This window comes from Gadus morhua, chromosome 16 (assembly GCF_902167405.1).
Source record: "Gadus morhua chromosome 16, gadMor3.0, whole genome shotgun sequence".
Classification (NCBI taxonomy): Eukaryota; Metazoa; Chordata; class Actinopteri; order Gadiformes; family Gadidae; genus Gadus; species Gadus morhua.
The window spans coordinates 21,511,535-21,537,335 of NC_044063.1; the positions used below are offsets into that span (position 1 = coordinate 21,511,535).

Here is a 25,801-nt window from a genome sequence, read left to right on the forward strand (position 1 = left end):
ATTAAATACGATAACAGTGCAGAGCAGTGCTGTAGAGGCGTTTTCAACAACGACAAAAATAGTTGCCGCGGATGTAGGACAATCTGTTGACGGTATCGAGACTGTATTAAATAAACTGGACGGTATATTTTCACTAAAAGAAGACCAAACGACTGCACGTTAAGCTTTGGTTTTGGAAGAAAGATGTTTTTCATCGCTCAATGCTGCGTCACACGTTTCTTTGCTATGATTGGTTGTAGGCTTATCCAATTGCATCCAGTTAGTTAGTGCGAAACGGAAAAAAAAATAACTACTTCTTCTGCGTCTGTACTTTATTTCCCATTATCTCAATTGGCCTATTAGCCAATGACCTTTTGAGAGGCCTGTGAGAAGCAGCCCTAGCAGATGTGAGAGGCTGTTAAATTGATTATTACGAGCAAGCACCTCAAATCATCACCTCTTATTAAATAGTTAGCAATGAAACCCCAACGAGATTGGGCATAGTCATTAAAATTAGGCATCTGGCACCTTGAAATTAGCATTGTAACGCTGCAATTCTATCAGCTGGGTGCGTCGCTCAGGTATCACGAGACTCTATTCTTGTCGTGCTAATGCACAAAGGTACGCAGGGGGTAAGCTTGACTCCATTTGCATTCAGACCATGGGCGAGGGAGGCAATATCCCCACGTCAAGTATCATTCACTCAGGAAGTGTCCTGAATGATATATGAACACATGCTAAAATACATGATAAAATCACAAAAACGGACAGCATGCCATATATTAAAAAAAATCAGCATTGGCACACACATATACTGCTGATGTGTACTTTCTAACGATGTTTTGAGGACTGTGCACATGGCCCAATCTGACTTACCTTCAGGGCCCCATTCTGCAGTGCTCTGAAGTACATTTGCAGAAGCCTGCTTCCGCCATTAGTAGGTCCCCAATACATTAAAGAGCCAGTGATCCCATACCAGTTTTGTTAATGGTTTGGTAATTTTTCTTATATAATTGTCAAAATAGTAATGCTATTTTATCACTGTTGCTGAAATAAACAACCGATAAATAACGTTGCTAAAATCAATTTTTTGGCGTTCTCCCAGAAACACTGTGATCCACGCGTTCCACTCTGCTGCAAACAAAGGTGCCGTTCTGTTCTTGACGTCTGAGGGCCTTTTCCGCGAGGCACTCGGATGTCAAGGCCAAGGGGCACCGGTGGTGGTTGCGGTTTGTGTGGAGCTCTGTCTGGGGAGTGGTTGACCGCAGCGTCCAAAAGAGGCTGGAGCTTCTGGACATGCAGGGATGTATCCAATGTCTGGGCACGAGGGTTAGGCTTCCTTGACACATATACACAGTATAACACTACAGTGTTCAAATTCAAGCTGAAACAGTGGGTTCACTGGCTCATTAATAACAGAGATAAGATGATAACTTTATTTCATCCCATACATGAGAAATTCACTTGTTACAGCAGCCTCGGGAATATAAAAAGATGCAATAATAAAATAAAGGTAGTTATAGTATGTCAGCAGATATACATCCACACAAAAATGACACTGATTTGAATGCTATGCCATAGGGGCGTAGGTGTACATGCCTAACTGTACGTTCACACCAAAAGCTGTAAAAGATGCAAAATCGCTGAATAGCTCGAAACGCAACGCTGTCAAAAATATTTACAGCTCATATCGCTCTTGCGATTTTGCTTTTCCATTTAAAGGAGCCGCGCTTTTTGCCTGCATGCTCGTAGTTGAGGCAAGTGCTGCTGCTGATGCCGAGCCACAAAAACACCAGATGGTCATAAGTTTGGTCAATAGAAAAAGAATAATAAGCATAAATACATGAAACACTGAAAAACGAATTAATGGAGCGATTGCTTATATGCTAGATTATAGCTTAGTTCATCGCTATCGTGTGTGTGTGTGTGTGTGTGTGTGTGTGTGTGTTATTGTTTATTATGGAAAAGGTCCGCTCAACGGGAGCATTTGTGCCAGGCAGACACACGGCAAATTAGTAATCGATTTTTGTGCGGTATCTCCCAGCTTCTGAAATGCGCGCACATCTCCACCCAACGCTTGGCCGCTGGTTTCCATCAGCATTCCACTGTGCGAACATCCCGGTTGCGTAATGCGGATTGCATAAGCCCTCATACATTGTTGAAATCATATGCTGGATGCTTTATTCTTTCGATGTGTTTTTTAGTTAAAGATCGGGTTATAATAAGACCACGTTGGCTATGCAATCGCGAACAGATACGATGCCCTTCAATAGCCGCAATTATTCTCTTACGCACCATGATCAAGGAACAAATGTGTGGTAGGAACTAGGAACTAAAGTTCTCGCGTATGTTTACTGGGACCCACGCCGGCGAGAGACATCTACATTCCGATTGGCTGGTGGTCATTTACAGACGAAACGCTACTAGCTCATTTGCATAGAGTTGAACTGTTTTCAACTCTCATTTACAGCTTTACAGCTTTAAAGCTATCGCTCAAGCGTTTTATCGCTCCTATCGCTTTATCGCTCATGTCTAATAGAAAGTGAATGGGCGTTTATCGCTCAAAACACTTTACAGCTTTTGGTGTGAACGCACAGTAAGGGTAACAGAAGAGCCTGTCCGACTTGACCGAGTGTTTTGAATGAGGACTGGGTTATTGCTGACGTGTATATCTATCTGAGAACTCTGTAGCATCTCTTTACAGTCGACAGAAACAGACCATCTGTTGGTGTTCTATTTACCGACTCTCTTTACTTCCTCCATGCGTTTTTACATGCTGTGTGCTTGTTGTACTGGCTCAGTGATTCAAGTGTTATTTTTCCACCCGGGGTGAATAAGAGGCAATAAGAGAGAACATAATCTAATATCCACACAAAACCATACACATTCACGCAAAAAAAAATATTTGTGTCTTGGCGGTAAGATGTCTACATCATTCCACTGTGTGTGTGTGTGTGTATGTATGTGTGTGTGTTCTCCTAGGATTACCGCAGCGTTATAGAGAATCTGCCAGAGGACGACCGGCCAGCTTTCTTCGGCCTGCCAGCCAACATCGAGAGATCATCCCAGAGAATAACCAGCTCTCAGGTTAACTCCTGCACACACACACGCACACGCACACATATGTGCTCACATATAGCTGCAAACAATGCTTTTACATGGACACCCTCAAACATCTATCTTTAAACCCTTTTAACTGTTTGAATATGCATATGTCTGTGTTTTTGCTATGTTACAGTATGCTATGTTACGATAACAACAAGATAATGCAATTTAGCTTGCGCTAAATTGCATTATCTTGTTGTTTCCTAGCATCACGCACATGCCCATTATCTATGAACCTTGCACATTGCATGTCTCGTTGCAAGTTTCCCCAGCTACATGACATTATTGTTGCTATGTATCCCCAATACATTACACCATCTTGTTGCTATGGAACATTTTTGTGCATGACATCTTCTTGCCATGTAACCCCAGCTACATTACTTCATCTTGTTTCTATGTACCACCAGCTACATAAGCTCATTTTCTTGCTACGTAACAGCAGGGATGACAACAGGTTGTTCGCTATGGTCCTTGCGTGACCAATTATGAGTTAATTATGCGGCAGGATGAGGTTTCTGACCTCAACTCCTCAACAAAGTCAATTACAACCATGAAAAGTTTCTTGAACTGTCCAAATTACCTCCATAATTGATGTAGCCCTGAGCACACAGTTGTAATATCCCAGTAATTTGTCTGCTGGAATGAAATTGAGACGTGTCCATCAGTATCAGTGGTCAAAACATAGGACACATAATGGGACAAATGATGATACAAGTTGTGTAAGCTACGGTAATAGTAAATCAACCTGTTTTGTTTTCAATGGTTTGGCTTAACCTCCATACCACTAATCATTGATCCTGTTTTTCTGAAACTCTTTGAACATTCTCTGGTCAACCAGGGTCGAAGGTGTTATTTGACAACTTGCTGATGTTAGGACATTCTTCACAACCGAGAGCCCCCCATTAAGACCAGCCGACCACTAAGTGACACTGGGACACATACACACAGTAGCCATGCTCCTACCACACACACAAACCAGGGATTATCCCAGTTGAGAACGGGCCTTTGGGGGGTGACTACGCACAATAGTAGGCATGATCACATGCAGTAAAGGCAATGGTCCTGTGTTGCCTTGTTTGACAGAATTCTAGCAATTTCCTGTTATAATAACCATTAGATTAAAAGTACATAATGTGCTTGAGTAAATGAAACTTAACAAAGCTGGTAAAAAAAAGAAATATATATATATATTTCTCAAAAGAAGAAGCAAAATCATCAACTTTTCCTTTAGACTTTTCGTTGAATTGTAATTGTAAGGCTAGAAACGTCTTTGAGAAGAGGCAAGCTGAGATCGGCAGAATCTTCGTCCATTCTTTTTGTTTTTGAATAATCCATAATGTTTCTGAACGGCCGGTTCCAAATGCAAGCAATAGCCCAAGAGCTCTCCAGGCAAGACACTCCCAAGACAGGTTGGGCCTGATAGACGACTCTTTATATTAAAATTGTACTCTATGGAGCTGTGCTTGTAAGTAATACATTTTCCTTGAGGTGGACAGATGTGGAAGTTTGGCCGACACTAAACTATATAAAAACTGTATGCAAAATGGGCCTTTGAGTTTGCACTTCCACATTGCACTACAATTAGTTCTTACATTTTCTTTGCCCACAACAACCCTATACATCCATATGTATGGTGAAGCTCAGTCTGAGCAGCGATGTATTTAATGTCCTCGGCCGAGAGAGGGTTAGGATTCTCAGAGACCACTATAGTAAATCACTAGGGTGTGTGGCCCATTTAATTTGCAACATCGCTCATTATAATGCTCATACACAACAACGGTACTAAAATAGTTTAACAAAATTGGCGTGGGTCATAAGTAAACATGGTGATAACAAGCCCACCCCCCCCCCCTCTACAACTCGTCTCAACCCAAAATGCATAAAATAGTGTTTGAATCCAGCTGAATTCAGAGCCGCTCCAACTTGACAGAGTGTAAAGTTTTAGACAAGACAAAATGAAATTCTTTGAACTAGTACAATGTTCCTTGGGGCCCTGACTGCGCTGCGTTCTCGATCAACTGATGGTTAAGTCAGCGTCTGTGACTAATTGGAGATAATGCAGATTCAAGCTTTAGTAAAACTCTGAACTTTCTGACATACTTAGAAAACAAGGCATCTTTTATTTTGCAACCAATTAATTTAGACGCAGAGGATTGTAGAATATGTCTTTTGAATTATCGTTCAAGGACTGGGAGCACATTGTGGAAAACAGTCTTCCTCGATTTTTCGTCAGTTATGAAGTGATGCCAATGTTTATATCTTCACACGGTTATCTTTTACTGGCAAACCTTCTTATGTATGTGAGCTTAAGGGATTTACATCGTGATGGCCTTAGGAATTGTATGTTTTATCACATAAATGCAAATCACTGAAAACGGTGCAGATTTTTTCTTTGAAGTCTTTGTGTTTTGAAAATCTACAAATAAACCGATCCATAAAATATCTGTTGTTTAAAATTTTGGTTCATAAAATCAGCATACAAGTCACTTCTTTGTTTTAAAAAAATACGTTCCAACAAACTACAACTACAAAAACCTACAACTACCCAAGCAAACTTTTTTTAGTTTTTTAACCTGGTTTTTAAACTGGTTTTAGAGGTTAAAGTTTTTTACCTGTTTTTAACCTGTTTTTCTTATACTTTTTGCGTCAAAGGGCCAAATCCAGATTATATTTAAAAAATTGCTTGTTTTTGCCACTGACGGCCTCAGATTACATTCTTAAATGATGGAAATGATCGCTACAGAGATATAAAACTTTTTTCTCTACTTCTCGCCTGATCACGGCCTGTTTAGTATTGTGTTATTGATTTTTTTCCAGGTCGAAAAAAATCCCCAAATGTTCCTTTAGTTTCAATCCACCAGTCGCAGAATATTCAATTTAGTTTAATCATTTCTGACATTGCGTATTTCACTTTGTTTCATTGCATTGGCTCACTGTGTCTGGTCGGTATTGAAACTTGTTTAGGGTTTAATAAGACAATAGGATTGGAAGCATGAGCATTTGTTTGCCAATTGAAAGAAAAACAAATAGAAGGCAGGACACAAGCATAGTTGCATGTTACAGTGTTACATGTTTCTTATTTTTTTCAATTATACTATGACGTTCTCCAATCAGTCAGGTTTGTCGAAGGTTCTATGGCCAAAATAACCAAGCTATCCTGATCCACGAAAACCGATAGTATTGTGGGCTTGGCAGGTCAGTGTCACATTAAATTCCACCCCTTAAAGCTTCATCCACTGTCGAAAATGAGTTTTCGTTGGTAGTGTATCTTCGCAACAAAACAGAAAACCAGACTTAACTTCACCCGTTGCATTCCTGGTTTCAACAGTAGGACTGCTGGAGCCGAGATGAGTGTTAGTACAGCATTGTTCCATCGGAGGCTTAGAGATAACCCCAAAAAGTATCTCCAGGTCCGTGCAGAGTGCAGGCATTTGGAGCCTTGCATTGATGTCCTGCCTCATCTGAAACGGGCAATTGGAGTCTTACTTATGGGTCCAATTACAGAGCTGATTGCTGCCCCAGATTGCGAGCGGATATTGTCTGGAGATGCTGTATGGCATACTGCTCATTTATATTACATCACACTGACGCTCTGTGTGGGTGGGTGTGGGGGTGTGGGGGGGGGGTGTGTGTGTGTGTGTGTGTGTGTGTGTGTGTGTGTGTGTGTGTGTGTGTGTGCACGTTCGCTTTTTGAAATGTGACCCGCCGTGTTTGTGTGACCGTCCTGAAAGGAAATGTGCAACTGGCAGATTTGTTGTTGAATGATCTGTACTTCTTTCCTGTTTGTGCCTGTTTGTGTGTGTGTGTGCATATGCGTGTGTTGGTGGCGGTACTGATGTAACTCTCTAGCAACGGTCAGTGTGGTACACTCTGTGTCAGGGTTTACAGATGCGTGCCCTGGTTTGTGTTATTGTGTGCATGTGAGAGCGTAAGGAGAGCGAGGTGAAGGGAGAGGGGTGTAATGAGATGGGATTGGACTGGAAAAAGAGAGATTTACAGGACAGATAAGACAATGGACATGGACACAATGGAGAAGTTGGAAAAAGTATCACTCTCCCATTTATGTGGATATGTTTTTGCCGATGGCTGTAAATGGGTAATGAGTGTGTAATATGTGCATTCATAAGTGAGTGTCTGTATCTGTAGGGGAGAGAGAGAGAGAGAGAGAGAGAGAGAGAGAGAGAGAGAGAGAGAGAGAGAGAGAGAGAGAGAGAGAGAGAGAGAGAGAGAGAGAGAGAGAGAGAGAGAGAGAGAGAGAGAGAGAGAGAGAGAGAGAGAGAGAGAGAAGTAAATTGAGTATAGTCTTTGTTTGTTTGTGTGTGTTTGTTTATGTATGCATTTGTTTGTTCTACTTTTGTGTGCACATGTGCGTCAGTGAAAACCGATCAGGGATATTCATCACTATCAGAGCCTCTCTGACAGCGAGAGGGGGAACAACAGAGAAGGGAGAGAGTCACAGTGCACATTGGTTCTGTGGGCTAATCTGTGTTGTATGTGAACAAAACATTTTATTGTGCTTAATGTGATGGCTATTCCCCAATGTAGACGCTACGAAAGTGTGCATGTTTGTGTGAGTCATCCATGCTGAGCTGTCTCTCTAGATCTGGTCCAGTATTTGTACGTCCTTGTGGGTGTTCATTTATTTAAGTGGATTCATCGCATGCATTCATCGCAGTATGGCAGGCTGATCACTGGAACCACAAACCTTATTTAATTCACACCGCCCCAACAAGGCCATGACATTTGCGCGCGCGCGCGTGTGTGTGCGTGTGCGTGTGCGTGTGCGTGTGTGTGTGTGAGAAGCCACACATTTCTTCTATTTCTCACTGCCGAATGCCATTTGTCACTGTCTCTCTCTGCCTCTCCGCCTCTCTCTGCCTCCTTGTTCCCTTAATTCCTGCCCTCTACTCTTCCTAAAGATCTCCTGTCACCACCTGAGGGCTCTAGCACTTAACAACACACCACACACTCACTCAATCACTCAACCACATACACACACACACATACACACACTGCCTGACATAGTTGGATGTTAGCTGTGTGCATGATTCTGCAGACTGCCATTTTCGATAATGAATGTTGCCTATTGATAAAATAGGCAACAGCCACACTGAACACCAATATGAAGAGCTGTTGGCTCTCAATAACACACTCTAACTGTATGGATCCATACTAAAAAAACATGGTAATCTACGTGAAAATAATGTTTAGGCTACAGTTTGTTACTGTAATGAACATGGATTCACCACAGAGTGCAGTGAACAATGGAAAGATGAGAAAGGGACTGTTGTGGTCTGACTTTGGTTATCGCTGACAAGGGGAAGAAGGTTCATTATTCCTGGCTGATAAAGTCATGAGCAGGAGCTCATTTGAATGTGGGAAAAACCTCAAAGCATTTTGTTGGCACTAAAAACGCTGTTTCAGATTTGAGGAAAGAAAGTTGGGGTTTTTAGCGAGTAGAACATCTCATTTTACGGGGTAATCAAATACAACAGCGTGAAAACGCTATCAAAACGTTTTGAGAGCATAATGAGAAATATGTTTAAGGAATCAATAGATGTCTACAATGAGGCGTAGTTGGGTGACCCCTTTGGCCAGCCATATACGTTCATGTGGGCGTGCCTGCCAGCCTGGTTGCTGGGCTAGGTTGGTCTACCCAAACCACATATGAGGTAAATTGTTGAACTATTTCCATGAAACTATCGGATGGAATGTCCTGATAAGCTTTTTGTTAACTGTGTCTTAATGGGAATTTATACTCTTAATTTGATGAGGCTACATTCATGCATTAATACCCAAGCTTTGTCATGGGAAATAAGACTAATCTTAAAATAATCGAATTCACTATATTTTACCTCGATATACTTACAATCTTCATGCACCTCCGACGTATCTTTTCTTGCCGTTGATGAGGAGTTTCAAGCTCTCTCTCTCGCACGCACGCACACAAAACACACACATACACACACAAATAACACGCACACAAAACACACACACACACACACACAGACACAGACACAGACACACACAGACACACACAGACACACACACAGACACACACAGACACACACAGACACACACAGACACACACACACACACACACACACACACACACACACACACACACACACACACATAACACATACTGTCCTCCTGAGCAAAGGAGATAAAGCAGGTGTAAGTAAAGAGTTTCCTGGAGCAAATGATAATTTTCCTGGACCAAATGAAAACCATTTATCATACATGCTCCCATCCACGTCCATCCTCCCACTGCTCACACACCGAAAGACCTACACACACAAATATACACACACTCACACATACAAACCAGATAAAGGATATTTATCAGGGCCTATGCTTGAAGTTCTATTTGTGATTAGGTACATGAGAATCTGTGAGAGAAGACGTTTCTTGCGTATAATACGCCTAATATTCCTCTTTGAAAAACACTGCATGTTATATATTATCAAGCCTTTACAGAGGGTCTTTGAAACAAGCCATGTACAGTGCCGGGTTAATAGATGACCATTAGGCTGTGTTAGCTATATTTCTTATAGCAAATACAGTCGCCGAGACCGGATATTGGGAGTATTACAGCAGGGGGGAAGCAGTGGACGACAGAGCCGTAGTAAAGTTAGGTCGATGGAGATTAGGGTTTTAGCCATCCTAATCTTTGATTAGGCAAGGAGCCTGGGCAGGAAATGCAAGCTGCAAGGTTACACCCTGTATCCTGTTTCTTTCCGAGTTATTCTACAGAAGAAAACACATTCGATTCAGTGGATGAAGCTCTCAGAAGGGTTCATTATGTGTATTTCCAGTCACCACTCCACACAGTGTTGATTTGAAGCCTTTACACTTGTTCAAGACTGCTGGCCGAGTAAGTTATGATGCACTTACAGATCCCTGCCTCCAGCAACATGATTGGTCGAAACACATACAAAGCGAAGAGACTGAAATGCCCTGTTCCCTCACATTTGAGCTCAGACTTTAGATTTGAACCTTGAGTCTGATTTGTGAGGCTATAGTCATCCAATCAGTCTTTCCTGCTGCATCACAGTATTGAGTCCCTCCCTATTTGTGCAACACCAATCAGAGAGCAGATCTATAACTAATCAGTCCACCAATCAGGACTGATCTGGAGGTAGTGCCGTGTGTGCAGGGATCATTGCGTATGTAAGACAAGGAAAGATAGTTTTATTAGCTTCCTCCGCCATCTCATATAAAAGTGGTAGGGTGTGATAACAGCAACCGAGAGATGACAACTCAAGGGACAATTAACAGAAATTAAAGCAGGGAAAGAGAGATGGAGAGAGAGGATGTTTTGAACTACTGAAAGTACATGTTACACATCAGAATGAGCCTGTTCTGCATACGGAATGTGTTGCTTCCAGTCGAGAACCCATAACTCTACAGATGACTTACTGTCAGTTGAGATGCAATTAGGACGACAGAGTTTGATTCTCACTTCACTGTTGTCATTGAAAGACTAGACCATACAATGTGAAGGGGGTTTTGCCTCCTTAATTTTTGTACATCAAGTTAGATCATGAGTGCATATAATTTCAAATTGTTTCACTATAACAAGGACATGTACCAACCCCTCATCATAATCATCATCATCATCAATGATCAGTCAATACTTCAATAGCATTGATGATTTATTGGTGTGATCATCCCCCATCACCGCAGGTACTGATCAACACATTCTATACTCAACAGGTGATCTCCCAGCTGCGCATCTTGAGTCGATCAGTGGCAACGGGGTCAAAGTTCGACCGGGAGCTCTGGTCCAATGGGCTGTCACCTGTCCTCAACCTTTGGAAGAAACTCAACCAGGTGGGCACACATACTGCCTCTATTCTCCCGTCTGTTTTGTTTCCTTTTAGCGAATCCTCCTATTCCCTCCTCCCTGCTCCCTACTCCCTATTTACTCTCCTCTTATTTTGTAACCACCATAGAGAAGACTGAGATTCACGCCCCACTCTGGCTGAATATTATTTAGGCGAACGAACCTACCACGTCACTTAAACAATTCTTGTGAATGAATCATATGCAAAAATTGTTATACACTCAACCTCCATGCACAAATTAAATTAAAGTCAAATTTTTACCATTTAGGCTTGACACTTATTTTTCTTCTATACTTCACTACTTTCAGTGAAGTACCGAACTTCATTTAACATGGTGGTTTTCATTTAATGGTAGCAGGTTTTTTACTTTTTATTTTCATTAAAAAAATCATCCATGCAACAATAACACGGCAAAATTAAAAAGCTGGCGGGAGCTGATTGAAATAAGTGTGGCCAATCGAGCCTGCGCCGTGTGACGGCCAGCAGCCGGACCAGTGTGTGTGTGTGTGTGTGTGTGTGTGCGTGTGTGCTTGAGTGTCTCGCCGTTCAGAATGCATGGTTTCTCTGATTAAAATATTCATCTGTCTGCACAGAAGGAGGCCCGCGTTCAGACCCAATAGCTGTGCCACCTTCTTGCCCGCTTTTCTTTTGTTCTTCCGCATTAGGTGCCGTACTTTCAATCTGTTATTCTCTCACCTTTCCTTCACCCGCTCCCTCTCTCTCTCACAGTCTCTCTCTTGCCTCCCTCGCTCCCTCTCTCCCTCTCACAGTCTCTCTCTCGCCTCCCTCACTCCCTCTCTCAGTGTCTCTTGTCTATCCCTCTCTCTCCCACTGTCTCTCGTGCCCGGGCAGAGGGCCTTCTTACTTGAGAAGTGAGAGGCTGTCTGTTATTTCTAGCCTCAATGTCTCTGTGTCTTATTCAAAGTAAACAAGTGCTTTCAGGCAGAGGACGAGTGGGACTGTGGATGGGTCCACTCTGCTCCAATGCCTCACTCACATGGCAATGGCTGTATTTGTTTGCAAAATATGGATATTTTGCGCTTGAGTGATGATGTTTCCCCCCGGAAAATACAGCGATTGTCAACATGCAGAAGAGCTTTTGGATCAGAGAAAGCTTGACAGGCATTCTAATTCCGACCAGAACCGAATCTCAATATTCATGAAAGACGTTGCGTTTAGTTTTTTATCCCTTGTGCTTCACTTATATGCTGGAACTTTAGTTAAAGCGGATCAAAAGAGTGATGTGGTTTGAATAGGAAAAACCTGATGCTGATAGTCTATGGACTAAGGCAAGCAGATGCAGTCGCTTCTATGATAGTAGGGCAACAGTTGCACAGAGGAGTCTTGGTACAAATATGTGATACAATTATGAGAATTGTCAACAGTTTTGATTGTATAGATAAGCAATTACCCTCCAAGTTACAATTAACATTGAGATGTGCTTTCTCTGTCTCTTGCTCTCACACTCGCTCTCACTCTGGCATGTCTGCTATGGCCCCCTTGCTGTGTTCAGGGCTCCACTCTGATCCACCAGAAGGTGGTCCTGCCAACGGAGGGCCAGGGTTCGCCGGTCCAATCCTTCATCGTCCTGGAGCAGTTCAACGCAGTCCGCCTAGTGCAGGTACAGACCAGCTACCCACAAAAACACCTTCCCACCATAGGAATGCCGGCGCATTGTCCACAAGAGTAGTTCTGAAAAGGCCCACGGTACAGTTAAGATCGCTGTAGTGTAAGAATTAGAGAGCTAATGGTGAAGTAGGGAATATAGCCATCTACACATTCAATGTTTATCATACCATTTGATGGGATGGTATTTTCTTTTGCCGTGGAAGTACTACTTGAATATCTACAGCACACCTTCTGCAGTTAATAGTCTCCCATAGGGTGTTTTACACTATTGACCCAAACCAGCGTTATTTGCGTACCGTGCTGAACCATGTACTTCAGGCTACTCGTAGGCGGGACAATGCTGACTCAGGCAACATCAAACTATGCATAGCAAGGTGAGGACAACCACAGCAAAGACTATTCCTGTGACTATACCGCCCGAGTGCTGCGAGCAAAGCAACGGATTAAAGACCAGGCCAGAAGTCATTCTAGCGTTTGACTTGCGTTTTTCAACATGAGGATTCATCATTTCAAATGATTCAAACTACTTAACGTTATCTGTGACATCATTATCGGATAAACATACAACGAATACACATGTTCTGAAATGTTGGTGTACATTTCAGTACACCAACAGAGCGTGTTCTGAACCGCCCCCACCACTCCTGGGTTTCCATTTCAGAGCATCCACCACTCCCTGGCTGCGCTCAGCAAGGTGATCAGAGGAACTCAGCTGCTCACAGCAGAGGTCCAGAAGCTGGCCACCGCCCTGCTAAACCAAGAGGTAAGGGGCCCGGGGGGGGGGGGGGGAAGGGGCCAAGAGGTGAGGGGCCCGGGGGGAAGGGGTCCGACCTGCAGAGCTCAGGGGACCAGGCGTGTGTTCTTGGAGGGATGAAGGACATACTCGGTCCAGAATAGAGTCGTTCAGGAGGCACCCATGAGAGACAGACAGACAGACAGACAAAGGCCCACACGTCTTAGACGCGATGCATCACTCATGAACAGATTTAGATTGACCCTTACTGCAGTTTGACATGCGGAGGAGAAAGGGAAAAGGTTGGAATGAGAGAGGAAAGTGGGTCTGATCTTCACACGGCCACCACCAAGGCACTAGGTGACCAGAAGTACGTAAGGAAGAACTCAAGGAGTCTCACCCTTTTTACTAGCGCGGCAACTCGCCGCCTCCATTCATTTCAATGAGGGAAGCGCGGCAGAAAGCGGCAGTTGGACCAGGAAGCGGTTGCCGCGCACATGAACGCACACAGATTTTGCCCTGCCGCTCAGGTTTCCCCGTGTTGAAATTGAAGGGCGAGCGCCACTCGCCCTTAAACATAAGGGCTCCGCCAACGACACACACACAGGTTAGAACACACAGGCACGCGCACACACCGCAGCGACACACTTGCCCAGGTAAGACGATATGTTTTAAAACATAACGGCTCCGCTGTCGTCAAACTCTCCCAGGTAACACCTTCTGTCTATAGACTGTAGAAATTGCGATAAAAGAAGGGAAGAGACAATTTCTCACCTCGACAAGCAACGGCGGGTTGTTCATTTTGTCATATAAAAAACATCGCTCCGACCGGCATATCAGCACATGAGTCACGTGATCTTTAAGAGACAATGTCCCTATAACACAGAATGAAAACATGTCAATGACACAGTATGGTGAATTATGTCTAGAGTCCACCACAAGACTACACTTTGTTGCTCAAAATGTAATATTACCTTCCTCCTTGAGCCTCCCGAAATGTCTTTACATTTTGTTGCGCAAACTTAATATTATTTTTTCCTCCTTGAGCCTCCCAAAATGTTTTGACACTTTGTTGCATAAACTTAATTTTCCCTCCTCCTTGAGCCTTCCCCAATTGTCTTGCGATATTGAAATCCTCTCCTCCCCCCTGCGGTCTGTTTTAGTTGTTTTATTTTTCTTATATTTTGTGTGTATGCTATGTGTTACTGTAGGCTACTGCTGTCTGACTTGGCCAGGACACTGGAAGAGATGTTTAATCACAATGATGATTATTATTTTCAACCTACCGCTTTTCAGCCCTGAATAACAGAAAAAAGCTATTTAGTAATTGATTTGCATGCATAGTATACTACACTTTCCATTGAACAATTACCCCTGTTACCATAAATTGATTAATTTTATAATGTAATCAAATGCTCACACACTAGCTGCTTTCGGACACACGTGTAAGTCCTGATATTCTCCTGATGGGCTGTATATGTGAACAACATATCCTGACATCTGTACCCTGAAAATCTCCTGAATAGTACCACCCCTGAGGTAGTATTTTCTCTGTAGGAAATGTAAACTACCTTCTATGTGATTGAGGAGTAGAAAGTCTGTATTTCTCACACCACTTCAGTGGGCATGTTGTTGAGGCTTCTGTATGTCATTGAGTGGCTCCCTAAATGATAATCAGCCTGTTGCCTTTTATTCGCTGAATGGTTAAAAAATATTTAAATGTTGGCACAGCTTTTAAGAGTCATTTGTGGTGAACAAATGTTATACGTTGTAAAATGATAGGCAAAATTTTGCTATATTATGCGCTCAGAAATTTGTTACATTATCGACTGGGGTTTCCAAATTATTGCTATGGGTTTAATTACAACGAGAGGTTGAGCGCGCGCAACCCGTGTGAGAAAACTCTAGTTTGCATAATAGACAATACAGTCAGTTGCTTTCAGGAATGAAACCTGTAATGTTTGTGTCGGCAGACGCTATTTATCAATCATGGATGAGTGATAGCATAAGTTATCGCTTTGCTGAGCAAGGAGCTAAGGAGCTAACATGGCTAGTTGTCATAGAAACAGTAAAGCCCTTAGTGCCTATGCGCTTATCATTTGCATTTTTTATGTGATCCCTTATGAAGTGCTGCTCTCTGAAAAGTTCACCCTGAGTTCTAACTTACTTGGTATCATCAGCATATTAAGAACTCTTCCCGGAGGCCGTAAATAAGATACCCTCACTGTTCTGTTTCCCGGTTCAGGCTTCATAACTGAGCTCGGTGCAAGCTCAATACACATTGCCATGTATATCTTGTGTAGGTATTAGACACACACACACAGCAGTGGAGTGAAGAGCGGGCAATCCTTTATGCGTTAAGGCACCTAAGCCTGAACAACAGCAACCCCATGCTGTGCGTGTTGATGGGGGGGGGGCTACACATGATGGATTGTGTGTGTGTGTGTGTGTGTGTGTGTGTGTGTGTCTTTGATCTCCTTTCTACCGCTCAGGGAATTGGACCGCTAACCTGTGCTGGAGGAGTTAACGACTCCCTTTCATCCACTTTTCCCTTCATTTACCATTTTTCTCGCTGCTCATTATCGATGATTATATTCAGTTATCCGAGGCCGCAATAACAATCTCTCTCATTCCCCTGCCGTCCCTCTCCCCCTCCTCCCCACCCCTGCACCAGTGTCCCCAGACGTGGCTCAATAAGTGGGAGGGGCCCGAGGAGCCCATGCAGTACCTCAGAGCCGTGGTGACCAGGGCCCTCGCCATTCAGGTAAACTTGTACTTCCTGTCGACGAACACACTTGAACCCACCATGAGCGCTCATGAGGGACACCTAGCGCTCGTTACTCATGCACTGATGGTGATTGGGGGGGTATGGGGGCGGGGGGGCTTAGCTTATTTCTTAATTACCCCTGAAGGGATTCAATAGTCCCAAAAGGCTGCTGGCGGTATCATCGGGCAGACCCTGTGGGACACAAAGACACACGTCGTCGTAATAAGTGGGCGGATGGTGGTGTCAGAATCACTAACCACCCTCTACGGTGAACAACCAGGGCACCACAATGACCCATCTCTGGGTCTCCGTGGGACGGGAGGTGTGAGAGAGGACGTGTGGACTGTTCTGAATGAGGTTGAGGTTCCGCTGCCTCGTTTTGATCTCTTTTAATGCCATGCTTGGTAACATGCCTAAGCAACCTAAAGAGACACTGGTGGTTTAGGCATGGCCAACAACGTCCCATCTTTTGCGTTGCTGGCGATGATTGCAGATCTTTTGTTTTCGGGGGGGGCGGCAAGTCATCTTTTAACGTACATTTTGTTCATGCCTCCCAGGCCTTCCTATGAATAGATCAACTCTGAAGGGTAAACTCTTGAGTATCAATCAAGCCGGATCGGTAATGCAGAGCCATGACGGGAAACAAAATGTAATCATTTCTAGTGTGTTTTCACATTTTTTCACAGGATAGAAAGAGTTGACATCTGAGAGCCTTGGGGCCTGCGTCCGTTGCCAGCCTACGAGGGCTGTCTCACTAAACGCCTACGTTGATATGTTCAGACAGACTACTGTACGCACACTCCACTCTGGAGACTATTGCCATTCAAATGGGATGCTTCCCCACATATCGTGTAGGCGGTACCACTTACATTTGCTTTCCTTCTACCATGGCTCCCTGTCCGTTCTTTCTGTCTGTCCGCCTGCCTCTCGCTCTCTCTCTCTCTTTCTCTCTCTCTCTCTCTCTCTCTCTCTGTCTCTCTCTCTCTCTCTCTCTCTCTCTGTCTCTGTCTCTGTCTCTCTCTCTCTGTCTCGGTCTCTGTCTCTGTCTCTGTATCTCTCTCTCTCCTTCTCTCTCTGGCCATCTGTCCGTGTTATTGCTTTGGTGTGTCTTCTTCCTTCCTTCCCGCCTTGTGTATTCATCCTAATGTGGGGCCATTCATCTTTGTATCATTAATACTTTGTGAATGTGTGTGTGGGTGCCGGTGTATGCATGCATGAACATGCTGTTAGCCAATCAGACTGATGCAGGCTGAGCAGACCAGAGCTGCTGCTTAGTGGGGACTGCAAACTGCCTGCTTGGGATCCCAGCCGAATAAAATGACCTTGCACACACACACGCACACGCGCACACACAATGCATTATTAATGAGCAAATTCTCTTTCTTTTGTGTGTGTGTTTGTGTGCGAGAAAAGTGTTGGTGCAAAGAAACACATAAACGGCATGTCGCGGGGGCGTGTGTTTCATATGTATGTGCATATTTAGTCTTGAGCATAAAGCCTCATCCCAGTCTATCTGTCAGGGCAGTGGAGATAGACGCTGGGCTGAGAATGAACCATTTATAATAGAGATTACATCAGAAGTTTGCTTGCTGTCGCGCCTGTATTTGTCAGCAGTGTTCTCCTACTGACCTTCAAAGCCGCCTGTTTCTGTGTAGAATCTACTGAGCGGCAAAAAACGCTTACTTAGTTTAAATTGGATGATGAGGACTGGACCACAATCCTTTCTCTCGCTCTCTCTCTCCTCTGTCTCTCCTCTCACTGTCTCGACTCTCCTCTCTCTCTCTCTGTCTCTGTCTCTGTCTCTGTCTCTGCCTCTCTCTCTCTCTCTCTCTCTCTCTCTCTCTCTCTCTCTCTCTCTCTCTCTCTCTCTCTCTGCCTCTCTCTCTCTCTGCCTCTCTCTCTCTCTGCCTCTCTCTCTCTGCCTCTCTCTCTCTCTCCTCTGCCTCTCTGCTATCTCCTGTCTCTGCTCGCTGCCCTCTCCTCTCTCTCCTCTTTCTTTGTCTCTGTGAAAAAGCTTCATGTTATCCTTGTCCTGGTGTTAATACTGCGTTAGCGTGAGCTGGCTGTAATATGGTCGTCTCCAGGGCTGAAGGCCAGGCAATATCCTGACCTGGTTGAAGATGGGCTGTAGGCCCGTTTTGACTGGTGCATAATCATTAGCTGACCCTCCGACCACCAGAGCACACACACACATCCCAACTGTGGGGACCTGCTGCATCTTTTTTTGTTTCTGTACCACACAGGAGAGTAGAAATAATTATAAAAAAATAAGGTAAAGGTCATAATAAGGTTATGTGTGCTTGTTTGTGTTTCTATCTGTTTGTTTATGTATATGCATTTAGGTGTGTGTGTGTGTGTGTGTGTGTGTGTGTGTGTGTGTGTGTGTGTGTGTGTGTGTGTGTGTGTGTGTGTGTGTGTGTGTGTGTGTGTGTGTGTCTCTATGGCAGTATAATTGGGTCCCGGTGTTATCTTTGGATGTGTGTGATGGGTGGTGGTGATAAAAGGACAAGAGGACATCCAACACTCAAATGGCAACGCACACTTTTTTATTGACCCCAAAGCTCTCTGAGCGGTTTCCCCCCCCCCCCCGCCCCCGCCCTGTCCCACCGTCTTAAATGCACACACTTTGGCAATATCAAATCCAGGCACATTTTCCTCTTGAGGTCAATTTTTTGGTTGGTGTTTGATAAAAAAAAATGGAAGCAGTGAGTACAATTTATTGATTTTATCAAACTTTGGTCCGCAACACGACACCGTTTTTTTTATATGGTTAAATGTTTTTCTTCTATTTTCACTGTGTCAATATATTCATCATGTTCCCATTCTCTTCTCCTTCCATCTCTACATGTTCAGCTCAGCTCATGTAGGAAAACTGAATATCATAGTGGTTGTTTTTAGGAAAATGAAGTCATTTTTTCTCTCTGTATTTATTTATGTGTGCGTGTGTGTGTGTATGTGTGTGTGTGCTTGTGTGTGTGCTTGTGTGTGTGTGTGTGTGTGTTCCCTCAGGGCTGGGTGGAGCGTGCAGGCAGACAGGCCCTGCTTGCTGACACCCTGGACCTCTCCGACCTCTTCCACCCCGACACCTTCCTCAACGCCCTGAGACAGGAGACAGCCAGGTGACCCCTGCATGCCGGCCTCATGTTTGCCCTGTGTGTGTGCGACTGTGTGTGTGTGTGTGTGTGTGTGATTGTGTGTCTATGCGTGTGTGTGGGTGTGTGTCACATCTCTGTATCTGAAAAGCGGCCCAAAAGCATTGTCGTTTTGCCAACTGGATACGGCAAGAGTCTTATCTATTGGTCGACAGGGCGAACAGGAAACCGACGCGCAGCAGAGGTGTCTTACTTCGCCCTGAAGGGGCTTATTTTCGATAATAACCGGCGACGTTCTATACATTATCCCGCTTATTACACGGCTACTTGCCAAAACGAAAAAATAACTTCACATGGTGTGTCTTTGTACAATTTATTTGTTACCAGTATTCGTAGTGTTGATCAGCAGAGAAATAGTCTGCCAAAAACGTTGACGTCGCTTAGCAACCGAAGACGCTGGGGTTGACAAGTCACCGGACTACTTGTGCTGTGATACCAAAGAGGTCGTTAGAGGAGATAAGCCCTTTGTTTTCCTCGATGGCGGTCAATTATACTTAGCAACGGTGAATTATCAAATATAATTCACCGCCGGAAGTTGTGAAGAGCCCATGCAAGTGAACGGAGTGTTCCACGGCATTGAGAAAACCCGTGTAATACATTTTTTTAACGTATGCCTCTGCGAAATTAAAAATGCTTCACTTCAGACCACTTAGACTTGATTAAGCTATAGTCCTCAAATGTCATTTTGATTTAAAAGTTCTCTCACATTTGTTTTGTGGTTAGATGTTCAGCCCTTTGTGTGTGTGTGTGTGTGTGTGTGTGTGTGTGTGTGTGTGTGTGTGCTTGTGTGCTTGTGTGAGTCTGTCTATGTTTGTCTATTTGCATACTCTGGCCAGTCCAAAAGCACAATCCAAAATATACTATGAGAATGCTCAAATGTCCCAATCAATCATTCCGAAGCAGCAAAGATCTATATCAGGCTCTTTGTATGCATCTGCGTGCTCAAGCGCTTCTGTGTGTGTGCTTGGCCCAGTCCAGGGTGCCTGGATGTTATGTGTGCACTCTGAAGCTAAACGGTAATCACAGCTATCAGAGCTTTCGCTGAGGGAGTATGTGCTGTCCCTGCAGCAGCCCCAGACCCCTTGCCCCAGCCCATCTATATAAACCTCCCTGTAGCTGCACAGGCCTGGTTGGCGCAGTAGACACAAGTCAGTCTAATCATCTGAAGGTCGTGAGTGATTTGATCGTGTTTACGGATAAAAACGCCAATAAATTGGGCTGTGTACTAATGGTCATAGGAAACAAATCTTTTCTTCATTCACAACGGTAGTAGTAAATAAAGCTGTTTTTTAGTTAAACGCGCTGCTGTAAGGATTGAATGTTTCATTCGTAACTGGAGACTCCACAGGCTGATTCAATAGTACACCAGAAATGGGTATCGGTGCAGAAATACAAATTATACAAAATGCGGAAACAATGTTTAGGATATGGAATAAATGAAAGTCAAAATAATGGAAATATACGATGTAGTTCCAGGTGCCAGGTGCCACCACCAGTTATCCAGAGGTACTCCGTCGTTCTTCATGCTTGAGGAACACCAGTGTACATAAAATGTGTGCACGCGCATCTGCGTCTGTGTTTCACATGTTTCTGTGTGTGAGTGCGAGGGTGTGGGAGTGATGGTGTGGGTGTTGGTAGGCTTGTGAACGGCAATTTTCCAACCTGGTGACTCATTTCCCTCAGGTCCATGAACTGTTCCATGGATAGTCTGAAGTTTGTGACATCGTGGATGCGTCCAATCCAGGAAGCCAAGCTGCAAGTCAAGGTATTCTTCCTCTTCCTCTAGTGTTTGTGGATCAATGACAAAGGGCTGTGTGCATCTCTTGTTGAACCAGAGAGCAGATTAGGGGGACGGGGTGGGGAAGGAGTCGGCAATGGCTTTGAACCTCAGTCACACAAATCCATCGTCTTTAATTACTTCAGATATTGGTCAGGGGGTTAATGTCTCTCTACTGTTGGACTTACTTGGTGGTCGCTTACGAGAGAGAGAGAAAAGGATTATAGCCAATGATAGAGAGAGAGACGGAGAGAGAGAGGGGGGGAGGGGGATATATATAGAGAGAGGGGATATATATATATATATATAGAGAGAGAGAGGGGGATATATATAGAGAGAGAGGGAGAGGGGGAGAGGGGGAGAGAGAGAGAGAGAGATATAGACAAGGATACAGAGAGAGAGAGGGAGAGAGACAGAAGGATTAGAGACAAGGATACAGAGAGAGAGAGGGAGAGAGACAGAAGGATTAGAGACAAGGATACAGAGAGAGACAAGGAAATAGACAAGGATACAGAGAGAGACAAGGAAATAGACAAGGATACAGAGAGAGACAAGGAAATAGACAAGGATACAAATGGAGAGAGTGAGAGACAAAGAAGGATAAAGCCCAGAATAGAGGGAGAATAGAGACAGAAGGATAGAGACAAGGATACAGAGAAAGAGAGGGATGAAGAAAGAGAGAGAGAGAGAGCGGTAAGGGGATGTCTGTTGGTGATTAGGGGGGAGGCAGCAGATGTAGCAGAGAGGAAAGTCTTAGACATCTGGGGAGGGAGGGAGTTATTGATGACTCCCTCCACCTCCCACAACACACACACACACACACACACACACACACACACACACACACACACACACACACACACACACACACACACACACACTGTCCAGCCTCCCTCTCTGGGTTTGTCTCGGTGTCACTCGGCCCCTCCCTGCTCCTTCCTCTCCTCCTCCTCGGTCACGGGGGGATGATGAAGGAGGGCCGGTCGCCTCTGTAGCACCGGACCCCGCCGCCGGACCCCGGAGCGTCTAGCCACTCGTGGAAAACCCCTGACTCATCGCGCTGATGTCACACACACACACGCACACCGACATGCGCGCACACGCACACAGACACAGACACAAGCACACACACACGCGCACACACACACACACACACAGTGTCACGGGTCCTCTGGGTTTCCCCTCTCCTTGTTGGACGTGCTCTTGTGTGGAAGTGGTGTTGAGGGTCCCACCCGGACTGCGGGGTAGGTCACCCGGCTATCAATTCAGCCCAGACGTCCAGACTACCAGGGCCATGTAGTTCCTGCTGATACACATCTCCCCCCTGCTCGCTCCCCCCACTCTCTCCCACTCTCGCTCTCTGTGTGGCTCTGTCTCTCTCTCGTTCTCTGTCCATTGTTAATCTCTCACAGACCCACACACACACACACACAAACACACCGAACGTGCACACACACACCGAAAGCACACAGACACACACACAAACACATACGCACACACACCGAACGCACGCACACACACGGACACACACAGGGTGGCCTCTTCGCAGCCGCATTCCTTCATTCTATTTTTTTCTTCTTTTCTTGACTTGCCTTTCTTTTTTCTTTCTTTCTTTTCTTCTTCCATCTTCTCGCCATGTCGCCTGCTGTGCACCCTCTGTTTCTAAAATTGACCCCCAGTGCTCTCTCTCTCTCTCTGGCAGGTGGGTGGGCTCCAGTTGGAGGGCTGTTCCTTCGACGGCACGCGTCTGTCTGAGAACCAGCACGATTCCCCCAGCGTTTCGGCCGTCCCGCCCTGTTACATGGCCTGGGTCACACACGTACGTAGCCCCCGTCTGTCTGGCTCTGTTGTTCATCACAGACCCCGCATGGTAACACACACTGAGCCCTGCGCCAACCATTCAACAAGAACAATTAGGGGGTTAATGCATCCAAACGAACCTACGACCTTATAAGGCCCTGCTGCCTCCCACCACTTTAGTCCTACCTGAACACAGATGAGGATGAGGTGCATAAATTAGCTTTATACATGTAATGTAAAACACTGCAGCCTGGACTTCAAATATACTAAATCTGTAAGAAGACTAAATAACCCTTCCTAATGCGTTGGCTCAGTGTTGTCCTCAACAACACCCTCTCCCAGACCTTAGATCGTTAGAGTCATGGTATTTGTTTGCAGGATGTGCAAACAGGCGTCACTCCAAATTGAATGAATGATCCCCTAGCTCAGCAGAGTGGTGAATTCTGGAGAAAAGTAGCGTGTCCACCGTGGAACAGCAAGTCCTTGGACAAATACTTTCCTCACTGCAGCGCACATAAGCTATTAAAAGAGCATCATGTTGCTGTCAGTCGCCTCGTCAACTTGCAGTAGCAAAGCATTTATTCATTTTCTAATTAGAACTTAGAGTCGGCGTGCTGCACGTTGGTGAGGCCCAGCTGCGGCCTGCGGCCCAACCTCACCCCGTTACATTCCTGTGGATGCACGTTGCGCTGAATAAACCTCGGTATGAACCAAACGCGAAAGGACCGGGCATCGGGCCTTCATTGTTTTGCCTCGAGGCAGTTCAGACAAAGCGACGGTAACGTTAGCTTGATGGTGACACCGCGGTGCACCCAACACGGGACGTCGATTCAATTTGATCTTTAGTTCGTTAGTTTGTTTACAGCACGTTTCTATTTGTTCATTCTGCCCGTGCTTTGTTTTTACACAGCCTGCAATTGAGCTGTTCCCCTCACCACGATGCATTCAATTCCCCCTTCCATGTCCCTGCACCCCCCTACCCTTGCAGCCATCCCTACGGGCAGGGGGGGGGGGGCGATGTTTAAAATTGTTGCCGCTGGGTTTGACAACGGAGCCATTCCTGGGCTATCAACAGGAAGAGCCACAATATCAACAATGACAGTTTAACACATTGTGATTGTAGATGCAATTTATGGTAATGTCTGTGTATATTCATTCAGCTGTGTTTGTGTGTTGTTGTGTGGCTGTGTATGTGCGTGTGTGTGTGTGACTGTGTGTGTGTGGTGTGTGTGTTTGTCCGTCCACCACAGAGCTCTAGCTCCAGCTCTGCGGGGCTGCAGGAGTGCATCTGGCTGCCGGTGTACAGCAGCTCAGAGAGGGTGAAGGTGGTGGCCCAGGTGGCCCTGCCCAGCGGAGCCAACCCCAGCCAGTGGATCCAGACCGGAGCAGCCCTCTTCCTCAAACAGCTGTGATCCCGCCTTCCCGTTGGTGGGCTTATGGCAGTCACATGGTACTGGGGGACGAATGGGAGCCAAGATTAGTTTTTTGGGGGATTTGAAAGCTTGTCCCTTATGCTTTGAAGGCAGCTAATATAACCGCTATCAGCTCTGGGGAAAGAAAGTCTGGACTGAGTCTGCTGCTGAAAGTGGAAGGAAACACTACTTAATTTGTCTTGGTCATTATTTAGGATTGGATGTGTTTTTGTATGCTTGTAGCCCGTATTTAAATTTGTGTTTTGAACTGAGTTGCCTGCTAAAATGGGACAGTACACTACTTCATTAGTCTTCATCGTTATTTTCATATCATGTTTTCTTGTTTGCTCTTAGCGCAACGCTCTTTTGAGAACATTGGAACACAGACCAAAGCTCCAGCAAATTTTTGTACTGTATTTATTGTTGGATAAATTACCATGGAGGAGGGTGGAAATGATAGCCGCTGTGTGCCTTCTCTTTCATTCCATTTTTTTATCTTGCAGAGCAAAGCTATCATTCCCTTGTACCACATACACACACGCACACACATGGGTTAGTGGATAACCCCTGTGTGATTGGTTGTGAGTTGAGGCAGAGTGGAGTGGCTGAATCTGTGATGGATGGCTACAGGGCTACATGAGGAGGAGGAGGGGTGGTGTGTGTGTGTGTGTGTGTGTGTGTGTGTGTGTGTGTGTGTGTGTGTGTGTGTGTGTGTGTGTGTGTGTGTGTGTGTGTGTGTGTGTGTGTGTGTGTGTGTCTTTTACAGAGGTCAGCATTTGTGATGTTTGTTAATGTGTCGCGGACTAAAAGACAAACAAAGAGGGTGAAATCTGATTGATTGTCTAATTATGTCGTTGGATATGCATGCAGTTGTGTTAACCAGTCTGTGCGTGCGTGTGTGTGCCTGGCTCTGAAATGAAGAGGTACGTGTATTGTGTGTGTACTGCACTGTGACAAAACGGGAGAGAAATGGAACAGCGGGTTTAAAAAGAGACGATTGGATTTCAGCAAAAACACAACCCTTTGGGTCAGGGTGTGAAAGACGGGGAAAATACACAATACACACACACACACACACACAAATATATATATATATCTATCAGTGGAGGCTTCTCCAGTGAGGAGAGGGAGGAAGATCCTCCTTAACATTGTTGAGAATAAAAAATTTAGATTGCCCAGACTACTGTAATGAATTAATGCTCCTAAATATGACTGCTTTAACGCCTTTGTATTAGAATGTTCGTTTCCCTGGGTTAAGGGATATTAGCACACCCTATCGCCTATTGACAATTACTTCAGGGAGGACGTTCCTCCCTCAGCCTCCATTGACTCCCATTCATTACTCAGAAAGTGTTGGAGGCCGGTGAATAACATGGGGTTCAATGGGAGAGAGGAGGAAAGTCCCCCTCTGAGTGGGTGTGACTAGCTAAGGGATATGGATCCCGCCTACGACTATTCACAAATAGGCTGGAGCCCTGGCGGCGCTATGAACCAATAAGAAGGAGTCCTGGCTGTGGAGCAGTCCGGAGGGAGGGGTTATCCTCCCCTCAAGTCTATCCTCGAGAAGCATGGACCTATTGACGAGAACCAACGAACC

The 25,801-nt window shown here is 45.0% G+C and overlaps 1 protein-coding gene across 1 annotated transcript in view; it reads left to right on the forward strand.

The window, feature by feature from the left end:
- The window catches only part of dync2h1 (dynein cytoplasmic 2 heavy chain 1), a 123,371-nt gene extending 98,708 nt beyond the window's left edge, over positions 1-24,663 (forward strand). The window contains 9 exon segments of the mRNA XM_030380788.1: positions 2,962-3,066; positions 10,804-10,920; positions 12,448-12,555; positions 13,225-13,326; positions 15,971-16,060; positions 19,073-19,182; positions 20,899-20,980; positions 22,695-22,811; positions 24,043-24,663. Coding sequence (XP_030236648.1) covers positions 2,962-3,066; positions 10,804-10,920; positions 12,448-12,555; positions 13,225-13,326; positions 15,971-16,060; positions 19,073-19,182; positions 20,899-20,980; positions 22,695-22,811; positions 24,043-24,204 — 993 coding nt within the window. The 3' untranslated portion in view covers positions 24,205-24,663.
- The last annotated feature ends 1,138 nt before the right edge of the window (positions 24,664-25,801 follow it).